The sequence below is a fragment of the Myxocyprinus asiaticus genome, chromosome 37, assembly GCF_019703515.2.
Source record: "Myxocyprinus asiaticus isolate MX2 ecotype Aquarium Trade chromosome 37, UBuf_Myxa_2, whole genome shotgun sequence".
Lineage (NCBI taxonomy): Eukaryota > Metazoa > Chordata > Actinopteri > Cypriniformes > Catostomidae > Myxocyprinus > Myxocyprinus asiaticus.
Window position 1 is genome coordinate 38,043,217 of NC_059380.1, and position 21,363 is coordinate 38,064,579.

At 36.9% G+C, this 21,363-nt stretch overlaps 1 protein-coding gene across 4 annotated transcripts in view; it reads left to right on the forward strand.

Annotated features, from left to right (window-relative positions):
* Nucleotides 1-1,920, forward strand: part of LOC127427859 (proton-associated sugar transporter A-like) — a 28,617-nt gene extending 26,697 nt beyond the window's left edge. For all 4 annotated transcript variants that reach the window (XM_051675717.1, XM_051675719.1, XM_051675720.1 and 1 more), the window contains exon 10: nucleotides 1,819-1,920. In XM_051675717.1, the coding sequence (XP_051531677.1) occupies nucleotides 1,819-1,895 (77 nt within the window). In that variant the 3' untranslated portion in view covers nucleotides 1,896-1,920. The remainder of the gene's footprint in view (nucleotides 1-1,818) is intronic.
* Nucleotides 1,921-21,363: the final 19,443 nt, after the last annotated feature.

The following is a 21,363-nucleotide window of genomic DNA, read 5'->3' on the forward strand; positions in this document are numbered from 1 at the left end:
TCCATCTGAACCCATCAGATCTGTCATACTGTGATAACAAAGCCCTCTTGGTGGTCACAGATGGTATGGGTCTATGGCTTGCTCTCTGAGGGTTCAGCTGTAGTCTTTGTTTTATCAGATGGTGTATTATGCTGGACTAGACCAGGGATCTAAACATTTGACGTCAATTTAAATGAGAAGCTGAAAAAAGTAATTGAGAGACTGAGATTTAAGTTGGCAAACACATGCACAAACCATCAAAAGTCTTCAAAGTTATCTTTGAATTAATGCATTTTTGGTCTTTCTTTCACACAAAGCTATCCTATGGCTTTAAAAGACTTGGAATATATCGCATGAGTTGTATAGACTACTTTAATGGTTCTTTTATAATGTTTTGTTATAGGGCTGTCAATCAATTAAAAAGTTAAACTGAAGTTATAACATGACAGTTAATTAATCCAATAAATTTCTATTAATTGCATATCAGTATTTCCTGAGAAAGTCCCCCAAATTAAAATAATTCAACAGAAATAATACATAATAATTAAAATAATTATAAATATAATTATATTATTGTAGTATACTGTACAGTGTGTAATATATATATATATATATATATATATATATATACATAGATATTCAGATATAAAATATATTTAATTATTATGGCAAATGAGTAATGCACTGATTATACAATAGAATTGTATAATCAATTATACATAAATTTTGGCCTATTGTTTGTTTTATTCGGATGTCTTTAAACATAAGCCTACAGTTGACAGCAATACATTTTGCAACTGAGTTCGTCAATTTGCCCTGTTCTCAAAGGATGCATCCTTGCGTTCCATCTAATTGTCGGCCTTTGTACATATGATTTGGATGCTGGTTTTCAGTGCCATAAACGCTGCATTTTTAGGATGCTGTGTCAAGGTAAAAGTAGTTGAAACTTTAAAAATCTCATCTCGAGATCCTTTTATTTAGCTTTGTCTAGCTGTCAAAAACACGTCCAGTGTGACCAGTTCTCATTCTGTGGCTGTGCTGCTTGAGGGGCGCTAACTGCCCCTACAAACGCGGCTCATTACGACACAGAATTACATGTTCTTGAAACATGTAGAATTGCTTCAATGGAAGGAAAATACTTACTTTAATTACAGAATTTGCTTATGAGTCAAGAGGCATGATTAATTGCGTACATTTTTTGTGCATATTTTTTTGATAATTAATTGAACTAAATTAATGCGTTAAATGACAGGACTAGTTTTTTAATCAATTTCGGAGCTTAACAGCCATGGCCACTTGGAACTGTGATATTATGGAAAAGAGCTGCATAATGATTCTTTAAAAACTTCTTTTGTGTTACACAGAACAGCATACGAGTTTGGAACGACATGAGTGTGGTTAAATACAAACAGAATTTTAATATTTGGATTAACTATTCCTTTAATCTGAGTAGGTCTGTAAGGTCTGCTTGTGTTCAGACTGGTTTGGAGTTTGGCAGTTCATCAGAAAGGGTGGAGACATACAGGATCTGACTGAAAATTAATTTAATTTCAAAAGCCCTTATTTGCGCTTGGACGTAAACTCAGTGGAACACATGCACATAGAGGCTCTTTCATTGGAGAAATGAAGACCATATGTATCACATCGAAACAGCCGTCTGCTGCTGGAAACCCACAATGTGTCTGCTGCACAAATCCAGACAAGTAGCAAGTAGACGTTTTTTTTTTTAAGAAAAAGTGGGCTTCTTGTCCAAGCATTACTCATACCCTGCAACTGGAAAATTGGAGAGGAGAAAGTCTTTGTTATGTCATTTCCTGTCATTTTTTCCCCTTCTCGTAGACCCACAGACTGCCCACGAGCTAGATTTGTTTCCATGGATACTGGAACAATTCCAACGATTGCCTGCTGGTTTTTAGTGCGCTCTTTGATGAAGGAAAGCCGTTGAATAACCAGAGATGAGAAGAAGAAAAAAGAGCCGACATGTTCCTCAATACATACATTTTCTTTCATGTGGTGCAATTGGTTACAGTCTTTCTCTCTTTTCTTTTTCCTTTCTTTCTTACAGGTTATTTAAAAAATGTTGCAGTTTTTACTGCTGTTCTTAATTTTTAGTAATAGCAAAGGGACATTTTAAAGTCAACATGAAGTCAGCATATTTACTTTAATATATGTTCCTAGCATTATTCATTAGAATACATTATTCCATATAAATAAAAAAATGTCTTTGTAATCTCACATCAAAATATATTTGCTCAGCCTCTGAAACGACTTCCCTTTTTTGCTGACGTCACAAATCCCTCTCACTTTTCAACCCCTCCCCTACCAGACTGATCTCACAGTGAAATTGAAAACAGAAGGTTGACTTTTCTTTAGCCGAAATTTATCTGTGCTTACTGAAATGCAAAACACTGCCCCCAGTGGCCAAGGCTGTAACTGTTGTTGGCCATATTGGCATGTACAAGCTCGATTTTCAGGGTGAAATGTCCATGTAGGGGCACCAAAAGCGAGTTGTTTTCAGCTGTACAGTCTGTAATACAATGAAGAGGGAAGCATATTTTATAATCTGTACCTCCAAACCCAAACCCCAAACATAAACCTGACCATCAGTGGAATAAAAATGTAATATTAGAGGGAAAATGCAACTTCCGAATCACTCTTGTCAATGATTATGCTATCCTAATTACTTCCTGGTTTCAATGCGAGATCTGAACCCGGGTTTCCCACGCTTCTGACGCTATGCGTTTCCAGTTGCCATGCGCTTCCGGTCATGCCACAGACAAAGGTAAACACACTGATGCAAAAAGGTCTTAGAAGAGATGCCACTTGTCGGTAAGTCGGCATAATGTGGCCGATACTAGGGTACCGGAAATATCGGAAACAACACGCCGACTTCCTATGTGATCATGTTGCCCCTACAAAGTCCTGTCTCCATTCTGGTATGTAGTGCCCACTTTTCTTGTTAAACATCGAATTTTTGTCTGAAAGATGTCAGATTATGGAGCTAAAATGGGTTGCAAACAGTGTTTCATGTTGACTTTGATAACAGCAAGAGAAACTAGTCGAATTAGCACACTGGGTAGTTATTGTTTTTGAGTAACACAACATTAATGCTCCCTTTTTTAAGGGTTATAAAGGGGTTCATTAATGATTAATACGCTGTTTACAAATGCATTATAAATTATTATTATGCAATTATTACAACATCCATAAAAATGGTGACTTACATGTAATACCTGCCAAATATTAAGCCATTTTACTACACGTTACAAATGCTTAATAACACTTATTCAGTTACATGTTTAGTTACATATGAACATTTTCTTTTATGTCAAGTGGACACATATGAAGCATTTATTCATTTATTTAGGTAAGGTAGCACCAATCTTTTGTCAATGTCAACAACATGAAAAGGAATGTGACAACACGGGTGAGTCAAGACATTACAATAATGAATGTAAACATAAAGCAGACTGTAGCAAAATGTGTATAAGTGTAGATAAGTGTATTTATTGTGCATTTATAACATGTAAGTTAAAATGCTCACTATTTGGTAAGTATTAGACGAAAGTTGCCCTTTTTATTCATGTTGCTATAACTGAATATGAATGATTTATTATGTATTTGTAAATGTCTGATTAGTCATTAACAAACCCTTTTATAAACCTTTGACAAAGGGAACATTAATGTAAAGTGTTACCTGTTTTTGTTGGTGTACTGCTCTTTAAAGTTCCTACATAAGATTTACTAACTCTAGGGCTTAGATGGAGGCAAATCACTGATTTTTATTGTGTTGAATATGAGATACTCATTATCAAACAAGCCCTAGATTCCATATTAACTTCATTTTATATATATATATATATATATATATATATATATATATATATATATATATATATATATGTATATAGGTATATATAACCTTATGCATCTATAGTTACTTTGTAGTCCTCTTGTCAAAAGCTGACTTTGTGACCTTCCCTTTGGTCATTCAAGGAAGTAATTTGCAGTTGCACCTGAATTTTGAGACAAAAGGCTGCAACCTGACCCATGGAATTTTGGTGCTTTAGGCAAGTTTGAGGAGGGGCTTGTCAAAGATCAAGGGTCAGGATAAGGGAGGGTAAAGGTTACTGTAGTTGGAAAAATCGGAGGGAGGCCTCAGAGTTCAAACTGTGTGCTTTTGATTTGAACAGCGGTAAACCTTAACACTCTCATCTGCCTTCTCATGTGTACCCTACCTGTAGTGGTGTAGTAGTGTCTGAAGAGGTGGTCATACTGTGAATTTATGAAGATTTATGAAGAATTTATAAGTTAAATTTAAATGTTTATATATACATATATATATATATATATATATATATATATATATATATATATATATATATATATATATATATATATACGTTTAGGGTACGTTTACACGACAACGATGTACTAAAAACCGAAAAGTTTTTCCTTTGTGTTTTTGAAAAGTTTCACGTACAGACGACAACATTGTCAAAACGATCCCCGTTCACACGGATCCGCGACTAAATGACTAAAAACTCTGTATTATGCATGCCAGGCCAGTAGTTGGCGATGTCACTTTGTAAAGAAACACTACGCGCCTGCGCACATAAGCATTCTTCCACAGAGCGGTGAATACAAACAATGAAGATGGTGAAAGCATCGAGCAATTTTGTCTGGACGGACGATGAGGTTGCTTTATTAATACAATTACTTGCTGGAGAAGCATCAATAAACTCAAAATCTTGAGCAGCACAAACACAGTCCTGTAGTCCGCGATTGTAGTTATGAATGTCTCGCGCGTTGTTTTGAAGTACTCGCGCGCATGCATATAGACTGAACGCGTAATACGCGTGCGCATGACGTCATCGTTTTCACAAATTCGTGTTTTTGTATGTTTACAAGGAGACGATAACGGCATCATTTTCAAAAACTTGCACTTTGAAACCTGTTTTCAAAAGTTTGCGTTTTCAGGCCCCAAAACGCCGTTGTCGTGTAAACGAACAGCCAAAACACATAAAAAGTTTTCCGTATTTTGTTGGAAATGTTGTCGTGTAAACGGCACCTTAGCAGGGAAATAAATTTACAATGTAAATTATGGTTACTCTAGGGATGCTTGTGCCTCAGCATTAGACGCTGGAAATGTCCTGCCCCTTACTGAAACCGAAAATATGATTGGTTAGCAAATGTCCAATTGCGTCTGAAATGAATGTTCTGATTGGTGGATCAGCTTAGTCGGACTGTCTGTCTTGCCTGTGCTATCGGTTGCTCTCCCACTGCTCCATGTACACTTAAAAAAAAAACACAAATCTGGGTCAAAACACTACTCGTTGCTCTGGCAGCCATACATATCATCACTTATTTTAGGTGGGCATACGCAAAATTCTGCGTATGCCCTAGACTACACTATTGCACCTGGCGAAATCAACCACATAGTGTAACACTTGGGACATTGGCCCTAGAGGCCACTAGAGGTCACTAGGTTAAGTTTAGAGACTTTTAGTTTGTAGTTCTGTGTGTTCCTTGTCCTTTCATGTGAAATCCTGTTTTCCTCATGTTCATGTTCATGTGTCTTGTTCTTGTTGGTTCATTATGTTGTTAACTTGTTATCAGTTCTGTTCTGTTATTGGTTCCTGTTTAATACTTTTGTTATCTTGTTACTAGTTTAGTCTTGTCATTGGTTGTCTTTGTCATGTTTTTCCCTTATCAGTGTATTTAAGCCCTCTTGTTTGCTATAGTCCCTCATCGAGTATTGTTGGTTGTAACTCTATCTGGTTCTTAGTCAAGTCATTTATGCTTGTTTTGTTCCGTTACAAGCACTGTAAATAAACTGCACTTGGGTTCACACTTCAGCTACTTCGTCTCCATCTGTCCCTGTCTTCAGCCTGCCAGTATGTTACACATAGAAAGCAATCCCTGCAAGGGGTCAGAAGAGCAGTATTGTCAGTTTTACATCAGCATATGAAGGCAGATGTTTTACAAAACAATTCATGCATTTACATTGGCCCCAAAAAGTATTAGGACATGCAAGATATGCTTAACATTGTTTGGAATTTTATTGCATTAGAAAACAAAACAAATGTTGCTAGAGTATTTCTTAGAAATAAATTGACTTTTTTACCATCATTTAAAGTTGCACACAGTCATTTTCTCCTAATTTTAAAAGTTTTACTTCTAAAGAGATGAATTATAATTTTGTAACATATGTCTAAAATTATAACCACTCATATGATATGAAGACTCTAGTCATATCAGTAACCTTATAAAAGTTGTTTTATTCTACATGGAGAGGGTCTGCACATGGGGGCTGCCATTTTAAAATCACATAACCAGCCGAGTACTACTCGCTTAATCTCAGTAACCATCCTTTCATTTGATTTAATCTGGCTGGCTGTGAATAGTTAATTTCTACAATGGCATTTGAAAATGTAAACTATTGAGTTTGAATGATGCTGCATCCACACCACTAGGTGTCAGTGTAAGTCCAAGACAATGTGAACAGAAACTTACTGAGTGCACCTTTAAGGGTTTACAGCGTTATTTCGTCATAGCAACAAAGTTCTAAAATTGTAAAACTTTACATAGAAAAGGTTAGTAAACAATTTTATCACTCTAAAATCATGTTATCACACATATCGTTTACATCTTGTGACTTTATTTCTGAAACAGTGAGTATTTTAACACTTATGGATTGGGCCCCATTCACTTCCATTGTAAGTGTCTAACTGTAACCAGAGATTATTTAACAGAGATGGGCCACTTCTATTTAAATGAATGGGAGGAATTAGAATGCCCAACTGCAGCCAATGGTCAATGGTTGTAGAAAGAAAGTCCTGCCTTACAGGTAAAAGAGCCAATCACCTTTTAGATACAGACATCGCCTGTCAATCAACTCGCTAACTCGCATGCGCATTAGCTATACAAGCAGAGAAAATTGCGTTTTTTAGCATAATATGAGGTAAAGAATCACAATTTATGATACCAGTATTGTCAGATTTTATTGCTGATTTGAAATATGTTCTTTGATCGTAATTTTGACCAACTGTTTTTGAGATTTCGGTCTTTCCCCATTAAGTAGAGCTTCCCCAAGTAGATAGGAGCTGCATTGGCATGACTGGAAATAGCCTCCCGAGAGCGTTCCAAAGATGGCCGACAGCGGACTGACTAGCTAGAAAGTCTTTGCTGTAACCCAGAGTTTATTTTATTTTTTTAAGAAAAGGAGGGACGAGTCAAAATTTAGTTTTGTGGTAATCAACATTATTCCACAAATGCTGTTTGAGCTTAACTTGTATTGGCATCTTGTGGAGCACTTGCTTCTGTTTCACACATGACAATAAAAGACTGAGCACAAGCTGGTCCTGAATAAATTATTTAATCAGTTACAATAATGCCAATTGTGCATGTGCACAATTTTATTTTTTACTCTGTGCTTGTGCACTGTGGCTCAAGTGCTTTGACTATGTTCACCAAAATTCATTCAGATCCATTTAATGATTCAGTGACCATTTCTGGTGATGCCACCGGTTGATGTCTTGTGTGAAATGAGTTAGTCACTAAATCAATGATCAAAAGAAAATTTGTATCCTAAAATTTGTATGTCTACAGTCCTACAAAGAGACTTTAGTAGAGGTTTATAAGCATTATAAGAACAAAGCAAATCTATCATTTCCCTACAGATTGTGAGCTGTTGAGCATGAATTTTATCAAAAGACAACAATAATAGTCTTATATTATTATGAGTTCCAATAACATCCGTACGCTTTCATGTATAAAAAAGCATGTCTACATATCGATTGACTTCAGTAAAATGCATGTCTTCTAAGAACACAGCAGATCTATCTTATATCTTACAGTTTGTTGACCACACCAACATAGAGGTAAAAACCAGGAGCTGATATTAAAAATAACTTTACATATTTAACACAGATCCAGTAATCTGCTTAAATTGGCAAAAAGAACCAATCAAACTATTACCTCACAAACATAATGTGAAAAGCATAACTTGAAGACTCATGCGCTGATATAAACTCCACTTACAATGTGTGCTTAAAAGAAGAATTGTCTTTGTTTTCTTCAGTGCATTTCACGTAATGCTGCCAAACAAGAACGATATACCGATAAATAACTCTCGTTTGTGTGTTCATCATCTCTAGATTACTAATTTAGATCAACATCAATGCCAATAAAATCATGGATAAATGAGCATTGTTGAAAGCGACTTTATAGAAATGAATGGAGCTGCGTTGATAAGACTGTCTAACTGACGGCCTGCTATGTAAGGGTTGTTTTGGCTCATGAAACTCACCTGTGATTGGCTGGATGGTTGCTCAGTCAGCCCAAAGTAACAAAACACAAAGAATACTGTATACAAATCCACTATTTGGACTCAGTATGGGTTTAGCTTGGAAAAGTGTGTGGGACCAAATCACCTTTTTTAAAGAGTGCGGGGAACGTGTCTCCCACGTCCCCCCTGGCTGTAACGCCCTTGGTTTTGACTAATGCAGTGTCATTCATACATGACTTTTTTGTGTGCATGTTGCTTACATGTCCAGATACTTTTTGGGACCACTGTACATTTCTTCTATTCTTAATTTTTTTTCCTGTTTATAATATTGATGACAATAAATTTGCTATGTGCTGTAGCATCATATCTTCAAAATTTCTCAGTCAGTCACATTTAACCTGCACTTGTGTCCCAACAATCTTTATTTGTGTCTTTCATTTAGCCTATGTGTGCACACTGTAAAACTCGGGGGTCAGTTCTTTGTGTCCTCCATCTAAGCACAGACTTTCTAATAGGGGATGATGCTTTGGAATGTGTCCACTTAACCCCCATGCTGAATAGTCACACTCAGTGAGGCATGCTGGAAGTGTGTCCCCTGCAATGGCAGTTAACATAACAATAAACTGTAAGGTGTAGTTGAATGAATTACAGAGAATGGGCAGTTAAATAGAACCCAAATTAACTAAAATTACCATAAAACTAGATTTTTACATAAAAAAAGGGAAAAAAGAGTGGTGCTTGCACATGCAGAAGTGACCTTGTGAATCTGTAGTTTCCCAAGTTACAAGCTACTCACAACTTAAAGTAGTTAAACTACAAGCAAGCTACAATTTTTAATATATCCAGTTAGCTACAGTACGAGTTACTAACAAAAAGTAACTTCAGAGCTATTCAAAAAAAAGTATATATTAAAGAAGATAGAGATTCATAAAAAGATTTTAACTATCAGATGATGTTATTTATTTCTGCAGCCGAATTACTAATTGCGGAAATAAAAAATGGTGGCATTTATGGTGGCATTAGGTTGCCAATATTAAAACGAACACATTAATTTATACTAAATATAATCTAATAAAAATAGAAAACATCCTATTTTATATATCATTGTCAAAATATAGTGATACAAAGCAGCAACAGAACTGTTCAGCCGTGACATCAATTTGTAGGCAAACCCAGAAGGCTAATTCACCATGAGTTCCCACAGGAATTTCCTATGGGTTTTTAAGAATTGGGATTTTCAAATTTCAGGTAAAATAAGATCTGTGCTGAAAATTACTTGAGACTTTCATGTTTTGTTCTACACACAGTCATACCACAATTGTGGATTTTGAAGCTGTTGCGTCTTTTAAAAAATGCATGTTGCTAACCCGTCGCTAAATAAGGACTACAACAGTCGTCCATTTCATAAAGCATGCAGCTCCCATGCTCATAGTAGTTGTAGTCCTTAATTAGCTTTGTGATAGCAACATGCATTTTTTAAACCACAGTAGTGTCAACATTTTTTGAGGTAAAAAACATTTGAGGTAAGACTTATTTTTACCCTACACTGCTACTCATTGGAAATTGAGGTTTGTTATTGGAAAACCTACAATATTTTGCAAACAGCGGAGCTACTGTCACACTACTAAAAATTGAACTAAGTTAGTAGCGTCACTACTTTTAGCTAGTTACTCCCCAACAGGGATAAAATCGTTAGTCTGATCACTTAGAAAAGTAATAGCACACATTTCAGGTATTATACACGTTCGTAGCACAAACAGCGCGGGATAAGTTGTGCACCTAAGTTTAATTCTTAGGGTTAGGCATTTCTAAATATGAGCATTAGCCATAGTACAATAAAGCAGGCTACTGAATGAAGTTGTTGACATAAGTTAATTCTTTTGTTGTGTCTGGTTTTACTACTATCCTTATTTTCTGGTCTAAGAGTCTTGATTACTTGCACACATCACTAATAGCATTCTGGTGGAAATTTCCATTCTTTCACCACAGGGAGGGTCCTCTAAGCGGTCCCCTCCCATCTAATTCCTCCTTACCTGCGATCACTTACAGTAGACACGGCTGTTCTTCACCCATATTCAGGAGGATGATCTCACCACCAAAGCCACTCCTCATAGACAGTTTTCTGACAGTATGTAGATCTTAGCAGGTTGTAGCCAAGTCGTCATGTTCTTACATGTGGATGCTGAATGTTTACATGTTTAAGTCTTAACTCATGAGTACGGTACTGTCCAGTTGCTCTATCTTTTAACAGCACTGGATATTTTAACAGTTTGAAAAGAAATTGGCCTTGTGACCAATGAGGTTGTATCCCACCAGATCTGTACGGGGTTCCAGAATAGCATTTAATTTGCAGCAGAAGGTTACACAAGGGAATTAAAACAAATGCCTCATAATCCAGATGGCAAATTAGCATTTTCTCTTCAAGCTGCAGCTGACATTTTCTCCACTGGATTTGATGTGAGAGATCAGCTTTCTCCCAGCGCAATCATTTTTAACATACAAGCTCAAACATACAATGAGACCTTTGTACATTACCAATTACATTATCTTTAAATTTCAAGCTGTGCTCATCTGAAACATGTAGGAACAGAGTTTTTTTGAGAGAGTACTGACAGCACCAATGTTGGATTAATTCCAAAAGTAACTCACAAGAACATTATCTGCTACTGTATATATGCATGCAAGGAACCTTTATACATTGCAGCTGCTTAAAGCACACTACACAGTGTTCAACTGTGACATACTACATAATACAGTATGTTATATGAACAGATACCCTCTCTACTGTATCTACATGGAACTGCTTGAAGGTTAAAGGTTAAAATACATATAAATTTAAAGAAAAATGCTTGAATGAATAGTGCATGCTCATGCAAATCTCATCGCATTGATTCTTGGGTGTTGTAGGTGGTTACAATGGTATATCTATGAGGTTGCTTGGTGGTTTCTAGAGCACTGGTAGATGGTCCCTTGGGTGTTCTGGGTTTTTCTTATTGGCTTAAATCAAAAGAGCAGCCTGATCTTAAATGTTCTCCAGAACAGATGAGGTTTTTGAGGTTAAAGCTCTAACGAGTTTTAAATCAACAAAACCGACCTCCCCCAAACCTTAAACCTATACCTAAGCATCATAAAAAGCAAATGTGACATGAAAAGCACAATTGCTGAAAGAAAATGTGACGCTTCCATGACACTTTTGGTTCATGTCTCAACTCACATGCTCTTCAGGACTTGTACCCCAGTCCTTTGAAGCGCAACACTTTGAAGCGAGTTACCACACGATTTGATCACTCTTGAACAAGCTTGTAAATGTAGTTGCTTATGTAATGCAAATGTTAAAACGTCACCTTACAAGTCATGCGCTATAGTTAAAGTGTTTTTATATCAAAAGTTAGCATTGTGTGAGAAACAGAGTGACAAGTCAGTGTTTATGAACTGATAATCTGCAGTTTTACTCGTGATTTGTGTGAAAGGGAATAAAAGTTATTGTTACTGTTTCGCCTCTAGTGTTCACTTCACCAGAAGGTGACAACCTGTGAAAACATAGTGAAAACGTAACTTTATATACATTTTTGCAAAACATGTTATACGTGTTTTATTCACTTACACAAATCATGACTTTTATGAATTATAAATACTCATTTTTCTCTCTACTACTCATACTCTGCTATTTTATGATATCGACACAATTTTACTCTAACGCATCTTTTGAAAAACTATACATTTTAACGCTTGTATTACAGACCCACCTACATACACTTATTTCAAGATGATTAACTTGCGCAGTAGCTCATGTCATGGAGCTTTGGTTTTGAGTCGGAAGACCATGGTTCAAGTCCACCCATGAACTCAAACTTATAAAAGCGACACAAAATGATGTAGTTGTTTCAGAAAATGTGCTTTTCATTTCGCTTCTGTATTTAAAAAAATAATTGGTTAGGTTTAGGCATTAATTAGCTAAGGATATCTTTTTTAATGTCTCATTATATTGGTTAGGCCCAGGCAAAAGTTTTTGGTTAGGGAGGTGTGTTTTAATAATCAAAACATCCATCTAAAATCTAATATTCATCTTAAAACTTGCTTTTGGCGCACCCAGCTGGACATTTCACTGGAAAACTGCAGCTAAACATGTTATACAGCACGTAAATTTTGAATTGCAAAAGTGTTGTAATTTTCACATAAATTTAATGAGATAAGGCGAGACGTGTAAAGTAATTTAGCAAAAATGTAGGTATAATAATGCGTTTCTATGAGACCAGGTTGCAAAAGAACCCACCCCCAAGTCTTGTCTCTAGATATGGCTTAGGTGTATGGAAGGTTTTCGCCCATTTATCGTCTGTGAAGCGAAAATCATACGTCTGATCGCTATGAAAAGTAATAGCAACCTTCTCAATAAGCCACAGGATTTGAGGTAATATTCATGTCCGTAGCGCAAAAGGTGCGAGATGGGTTATGTGCTGAAGTTTAATACTTGGGGCTTAGGGGTTTTTCCAATCCCTAACTCCAAGTTTGAGCAATTGGTGCTCCCTTAAACAAGTTGTATAACTCTGCAGTCAATGCAAGCAGAGGGTTGTGGGACAGCTAAAGTCGATGTGATGGGGTTTACTTGTCTGTGTTAGGCCACTCTGACCTCTGTGAAGCTCCAACAAAGAACCATCTGCACAGCAAACGCAGCTGAGACAAGAGATACAGACATAGAGGCCTGACTGGGGGATGGAATGCAGTTCTAGAAAGATTCAGAAAGAGAAAAAAACAAAGAATGATAGGAGAAAGAAAGGAACAGAAACACATCAGTAGCCATCTTCTGCTTCAAACTCCAAATATGCACGATGAGGTAATTTGTGGCTAAGGGTAAACCAACTTTGGTTTCTGAAATGAGAGCACAGAATGAAACCCTCCACATGGTCAGGAAAATGGTAGGCTCCTGTAATCTTTCACAAACATACTTCCTGTGACTGGATGAAAGTAATTAGAGCTTCTCGGGGGCAGGGTTTCAGTTAACCCTTTCATAACCAGTGCCTAAATCATCTCGGTTTACACATCACACAAGAACCTGGATGTCTAGTAAGACAATTTACAAAGAATCCCATAATTTTGGGAAGCTCATAACTGGACCAAATTGTATGCCTACAATGCACTCATAAAAAAACATTTAAAGGAATATTCAGAGTTCAAAACAAGTTAAGCTCAATCGACAGTGTTTTTGGCATAATATTGATTACCACAAAAATTAATTTGGACTCGTCCCTCCTTTTCTTTAAAAAAAGCAAAAATCGAGGTTACAGTGAGTCATTTACAATGGAAGTGAATGGGGCCAATTTCATTCAACATTAAAATACTCACTGTTTCAAAAGTATAGCCTCAAGACATAAACAGTATACGTGTAAACATGATTTAAGTGTGATAAAATCACTTACAAACCTTTTCTGTGTAAAGCCAATTTTACAACATTGCCATGATGATGTAATGACAACAAACCCTAAAACGACAGTTTTAACAGAGTTTTAACAGAATTAATGTAAGTGCTTTTTTAAAATTACAAGCTTCAAATTTCTGTGTTTAAACCCTCCAAAAATTAGCCACATTCACTTCTATTGTAAGTGCCTCACTTTCATCTCGATTCTAGCTTTTTTTTAAAGAAGAGGAGGGACGAGTCTAAATTAATTTTTGTGGTAATCAACATTATGCCACAAATGCTGTCCATTGAGCTTAACTTGCATTGAACCCAGAATATTCCTTTAACAACTGTACTAGCACCTAAATGTGCAATGCAAAGCAGAAGTGAAGATGGAGACGTAAAGGGATGCTTGGAACTTTTAGGTCTAATCAACAAGTTTGAACTTCTACAGTCTGTGAAATCTTGTTTTGTGAAAATGTAAAATGTTTTTTTTTAACTTTTTGACATTTTCATGACAACTTAACACATTTCCACCTAAATTCTCATTGCTGTATTGCACATTTTACTTTTGAGTTTGTTTGTAATCCCTATTATTCTCAGTTGACATTCTCATTAGATTCTCATTACTAAAACTGTCAGCTACACTTTAAAATAATGTTCTATTTGTTAACATTAGGAATTGCATTAGGTATCATAAATAACGAAGATAATTTTTAACAGCATTTATTAATTTATAAAAACAACTGTTTATTGTTTGTTCATAAGTGCATTAACTAGTGTTAACATATACAAATTTAAGTAATGTGATTTATTTTTAATTTAAATCAGCATTACATAAAGGCAGTACAACAAATATACCATTAGTATAAATACTTAAGTAATGTAATATATCATATATATATATAATAATCAGTAATGATTTATGAAATGAGAATTAATGTCACAATGCAAAAGCCTTAAAGGTCCTAAAAAATAGGCTTTGAAAGTTCTCTCGTCATTACTTAACCTCATGCCATCCCAGATGTGTAAGTCTTTCTTTCTTCTGTAAAACACAAATTAAGATTTTTAGAAGAATATCGCAGCTCTTTATGTCCATATAATGCAAGTGAATGGTGGCCAGAACTTTGAAGCTCCAAAAAGCACACAAAGGCTGCATAAAATTAATCCATAAGACTCCAGTGGTTAAATCCATGTCTTCAGAAGTGATATGATAGGTGTGGGTGAGAAACAGATCAATATTTAAGTCCTTTTGTTTGTTTTTTTTGACTATAAATGCTGCTCTCTACCCAGTAGGTGGTGATATGCACGAAGAATACAAATCGGCAAAAACAAAAGAAGAATGTGAAAGGAGAGATTTATAGTAAAAAGGACTTTTTCTCACCCAGTATATTGCTTTTGAGGATATAGATTTAACCACTGGAGTCTTATGGATTATTTTACACTGCCTTTATGTGCTTTTTGGACCTTAAAAACTCTGGCCACCATTCACTTACATTGAATGTGAATGAGAGAGCTACAGAGCAGAGTTATTCTGCAATAAATCTTGTTTGTGTTCTTCAGAAGAAAGTCATACACATCTGGAATGGCATGAAGGTGAGTAAATGATGAGAGAATTTTCATTTTTGCGTGAACTATCCCTTTAAATGTTACATAATGTTAACACTTTAAAATAAGGTTAACATCATATTGTATTCGTCAAAATTATTTAACTACATTAGTTAACATGAACTATTAATGAACAATGCTTTTTACGGCACTTATTAATCTTTGTTAATGTTATTTCAACATATATTAATACATTTTAAACATTACAATTTTTATATGTTAATTTTTTTTATGTACTATGAACTAACATGAGCTAACAATGAACAGTTTTATCATTTAAACTAACACTAACAAAGATTAATAAATGTGTAAAAATATATTGCTCATTGCTAGTTCATGATACCTAATGCATTTACTAATGTTAAAAAATAGAACCTTATAGTGAAGTGATACCAATATAATTTCTTTCTTTTTGGGGTGAAATATGACCATTTTTGACCTGTTCTTAACAGTGTACTGTCTTTTGCCATATTTATTGCTATTATGGACCATCCATACCATTCAATGCAGATCTTAAACAATCATGAATAATATACAAAACACACTGCTATACTGTACATATATCTTGGAATGATATCACAACTAGACACCCGAACAATACTATCAAGCGCATAATAAGCTCTGTCAGTACGGATATTTTACAAAGACATTTGAAGAAATGACCACTAGTTTAGCAATAATATGGATAAGAGCATTAGTGATGAATAGACATGTAACAGGTGCAGATGTATCACCTAGCAACAGCAGTCTTTATTCTCGCCACACACTTCCACAGTCACCAATAGCTGTGTTGCCACCATCACATGCCAATGTGTTGTGATGTGATGGATGTATATTCTTAACTAAACAAATATTAAATCTTTTCTTTGGAGGCTCGGAAAACCATTGAATGATTTCCTATCCTCTAAGCTCCTTCAAAACCAACTGGTTATCCAGAGTCACTGTATCTTTGATGGGATCATGCAAATAAAGATAACAACAGAGTATACATCTACAGTGACATCTACGAAAACTATGAAAATGAATCTAAATGCTGAGCTGAAATGAAAAATGTATCTCACATTCAAAAATAAACGAGGGTTCTGATTAGTCAGGTCAACGCAAGATCTCAGGTTGCTTAACAACACAATCAGAATCAGGGGAGGGCCACTGGGAACACATTTTAGTGGATGAAGAGAAGGAAGGAAAATACCTGGAATTCTGCCAAGATAAATAAACAAAGAGATGGAGAGAAAAATGAGAGAGAGAGAGAGAGGAGACCTTATAAAGGTGTAAATAGAGTACAGAACATTATCAGTCATATGATTTCACTGAAAAGAACGCTGCCTTAAGGAACATCCCAAAAGGAACTAATCTACAAATACACCCTCATAACACATAACTTTAGTGTGTGTCGTAAATATCATTTAAATTATATAGTTCTAGGTATACACAGTTAAAAGTTTTCACAGTTAGAATATGAAAACCTTTAATCTGTCTAACAACTCAAGTCTAATTAGTAATGTTGGTTAAGGCATCACTATTACTGTTGCTAACACTTAAAGGGGCGGTCACTACACTTCACCTCTTTTCACTCCCATTCAAATGCATCTGAATGCGGGAGACCTGAAATGCAAGCTGATTTGAAGAAATTTTGGGTTGAAGTGGAACGTTTGGGAGTTGGGGGCCCCCCTGCAGCCAGGAGCCCTGGGGCTTCAGCCCAGGTAAGGCTCTGCGTTAATGCGGCCCTGATTCTAACATATGCGTACAGGATGACTGAATGCAAATTTTTTAAACCACGCAAACTCTACGCAAAGTCTGTGCATGCGCCTGGAATTGTTTGCACTTATGGCAACAGGTGGCAACAGTTGGGCAGTTGCTTTCACAAAATAGTGCAAGACGTCTACATAAACGGTGGCCTGTGTATGTGTGCACGGTCAAATGGAGTGTACAACCCCAATTCCAAAAAAGTTGGGACAGTGTGAAAAATGCTAATAAAAACAAAAATGAGTGATTTGTAAATTATATTCACCCTTTGCTAAATTGAAAACAATACAACTACACATTAACTTTGTTTTTTTAATGTACAGTAATTTCAAATCAGATGATTGCAACACGCTCCAAAAAAATTGAGACGGGCAATTTAAGACTAATAACAATTTGATGAGTTAAAATAACAAGGCAATGTGAAACGGGAGATGTTAAACAGGTGAGGCAATCGTGTCATAGTATATAAGGAGCCTCCAAAAACAGCCTAGTCCTTCAAGAGCAAGGATCATTCGAGACTTGTCAATTTGCCAACAGATGCTTCAGCAAATAATCCAGCACTTTGAGTTGATGTTCCTCAAAGACAAATTGGAAGGATTTTGGGCATTTCACCCTCTACAGTGCACAATATAGTTAAAAGATTTAAGGAATCTGGTGCATAAAGGGAAAGACGAAAACCACTTCTGAATGCGCGTAATCTCTGATCCCTCAGACATCCCTGACTTAAAAAACATCATTCATCTGCAATGGATATCATGAACACGGGCTTGGGATAACTTTAGTAAACCTTTGTTAGTCAACACCATTCGCCCCGCTGCATCCACAGATGCAAGTTAAGACTGTACTATGCAAAGCAGAAGCCATACATCAACACTGTCCAGAAGCACTGCCAACTTCTCTGGGCTCGGTCTCATCTTAGATGGAAAGTAGAACAGTGGACCCGTGTTTTTTGGTCCAATGATTCCACGTTTCAAAAAGTTTTTCAAAAACAGCCATCATGTTCTCCGGGCCAAAGAGGAAAAGGACCATCCAAGCTATATTTAGCATCAGGTCCAAAAGCCAGTGTCTGTATGGGCCAGGGGTGTGTCAGTGCCCATGGCATGTGTAACTCGCACATCTGTGAGGGAACCATTAATACTGACAGATATGTAAAAATTTTAGAGCAGCATATACTGCTATCAAGCACCGTCTTTTCCAGGGACATCCCTGCATTTTCCAGCAGGACAACTTCAAACCACATACTGGCTGAATAAGCAGAGATTGCGGGTGCTAGATTGGCCTCCCTGCAGTCCTGAACATCTCCAATTGAGAATGTGTGGTGCATTATGAAGCGCACAATACGGCAACAAAGACTCCGTACAATTGTGCAGCTGAAGACCTACATAATGGATGAATGGGGGGAAATTCCACTTTCTAAATTTAACAAACTTGTGTCTTCAGTGCCTAAATGCTTAATAAGTGTTATTAGAAGAAATGGTGATGTTTCACAGTGGTAAACATTTGACTGTCCCAACTTTTTACTATAAAGGGCAAAACGTACTCTAAGCAAGTAAATGAACGCAGACGCTTCTAGCTATGCTAGCTCGATTTCGTGCATAGTTGCATTCCCAAATGTGTCAGATTCCAACTCATAACACAACGCGAGTATGCGTTGCATTCTCAATATTGCCACAAGGGGCACTTTAGTGAACATTAGTGAGAACTGTCCGTTTCTACAGGAAGTTTTGTCTTTCAAGCCAACTAATTTGTGCTACAGACATGACTGATACCTCAAATCATGTGGTTTGTTGAGGAAAGGTGTGCTATTACTTATTTAACTGATTGGACTTATAATTGAACAGTGAAAAACTCCCATAAAATTATACTGAAGGAGGGATGTGAGACCAAAATAGAGACTTGGGGATGGGCACTTTCATTTGGAGAACCAAGCAACCACCTAGAACACCTTAGCAATCCCATAGCAATGCCCTGGCAACCACTCACAACACTCTAGCATAATGACAGCGAGTTTTGCACATGCAAGCACAGAAGCATTTTCTTCTGAAAATGTAAAAATCTAGTTTCTGACTTAAATGTTGCAGCAAGAGTGTATTAAAAGTCATGTAATTCATAGAATAGCAAATGTGCAGACATGGAGAACCAGATGTAGCTAGAAATGAATGAAAGAAAAGACTAATATAAAAAAGTGTGTTTGAGGGACCAAACAGGATGTGTTTAGCAAGTCTGGAGAGCAAGCTGTAAAGACGGACAGAGAATAATGAACAGGATATGAGACAGTTTGGGTGGCTAAGATAAGAGTGATTGATTGGTGCGACTTGCACAGTGTGTGTCCATAAAAGTGCACTAAGTTCTGATGTGGAGAACTATCAAAACAGAATGAAAATGAATCCATTAATACATGCCATTAAGTGGCATGAGTTTACACACGATTTTTACATTTTCTGAAGTCATTGTGAGAAGTGCTTGGCCACTGTAACTCGCCACTGTCACCACACAATAATACAAATTTGAATGTCTAAACATAGGACTGATTTCAAGTTTTTAAAACAATCAAAAACAGAGCAAAAAAGAGACAGAAAAACAGAGCGGAAGGACCTTAAAAGTGAAAGATTAGAGAAAGGATGTCTCATCAGTGATAGTAAGAAGCTAAGTTGTAGTAGTCAGTGTTTGTTTCCTTTGTAGCAGCGTGAACTATGATTGGCTCCTTGCTTTTCAGTGAAGGTGGTCCTAGAGAGTGGGCGAGATGGAGCCGTTGTCATAAGTATGAGGAAATGAGCTGCGGCTGTGAAAAAAAAGGGTGGTGGGGGTGGGGGAGTGTTGCCGTGGCAACCCGGTGGGCCGTGTGCACAAATCATTTTGCCGCAAAAGGAGGGGGTTAAAAAGGGGTCGAATTTCAAAGCATCTAAACTTCCATCTTGAGTTGCGTCTTGATGTATTTATCCGTTATAGTTTGTTTTTACAGACTGCAGAATATAGAAAAAAGGAGAGTATTTGGAGCATGACTAGCATCAAGGCTTCAGATTCATTTTTATCCCTATCAAATTGCTACCATAACTGATATATTTAAGAGCGGAGACTTAAAATAATAAGATAATAACCAGAAATGTCAAATATGTGTAGGCTTATACAGTGGTGTAGGAGTGTCTGAAGAGGTGGGCATACTGTAAATTTATTAAGTAGCCTATGTAATAATGTTTTTTTATTATTTGTGTACTATAATGTGCTTTTCTGTGTATAGTGAAATTGTTTTCCTACTAAGAAATATAAATGTAAATGATTTGATACCACATTTTCTATAATTACGGGACACAGTTGTCCAGCATATGCAAAGAGCATCAAAAACTAGCACGGGTGCAATAACATGCAGTATTTTTACAAAGTTTAATTGCATAAGTTCAATTTAAATGTATATATACGGTATATACATGTTTAGCAGGGAAATAAATTTACAGCGCAAAGTATGGTTACTCCAGGGTTGCTTGTGCATCAGCACTTTATTAGACCCTGGAAATGTCCCACCACTGACCGAAATGGCCCAATCAGTCCTGAGTTCCAGAGATGGTAGAAATACTGGACGGGCCTCAATAGGAAATACTGCTGAGGAGAGACCTTCTCTCTCAAACACAAGGCACGATTTGGCATCGCCAGCCAGAGCTGTGGAGCCTACACATGTGGCCTCTGAATGGAGAACAGTGGATGAGCCAGAATTGGCTCACTCGGTGATGAACACAATTTCACAGGCTTGAGCACAGTCCACGAGACACCTCTATGCACTTAAATGGAATGTGTTCGCCAATTGGTGAATTTCATGCGGCAAAGACCCAGTGAACTGCCCTGTACCTGAAATTCGTACATTTCTTCAAGAGCGATTGGATGCAGGACTCACTCCATCAACGCTCGAAGTCTATGTAGCGACTATCTCTGCGTATCACGCACCTGAAGCCGGCACCTCTATAGGCAAACATGATTTAATCATAAAGATCCTTAGGGGAGTGAGGCGACTAAATCCCCCTTTCCCGGCTACAGTCCCGACTTGGGACCTAACTTTGGTCCTAAAAGCGCTCACGGGGCCCCCCTTCGAGCCTCTGGACTCTGTTGAATTGCGAGTGCTTTCCCTTAAGACTGCATTACTGCTGGTTCTGGCCTCAGTAAAACAGTGGGTGATTTGCAAGCACTGTCTGTTGACAATTCATGTCTGGAGTTTGGTCCGGGTCTTTCAAAAGCCACTGTCAAACTCAGGTAAGGCTATGTGCCTAAGGTTTTATCCATGCCAAAGGAATGTCCATCTCCAAGCAGACTTTCCCACATGATCGTTGATGTGATCGCCCTGGCTTATGAGTCGCAGGGT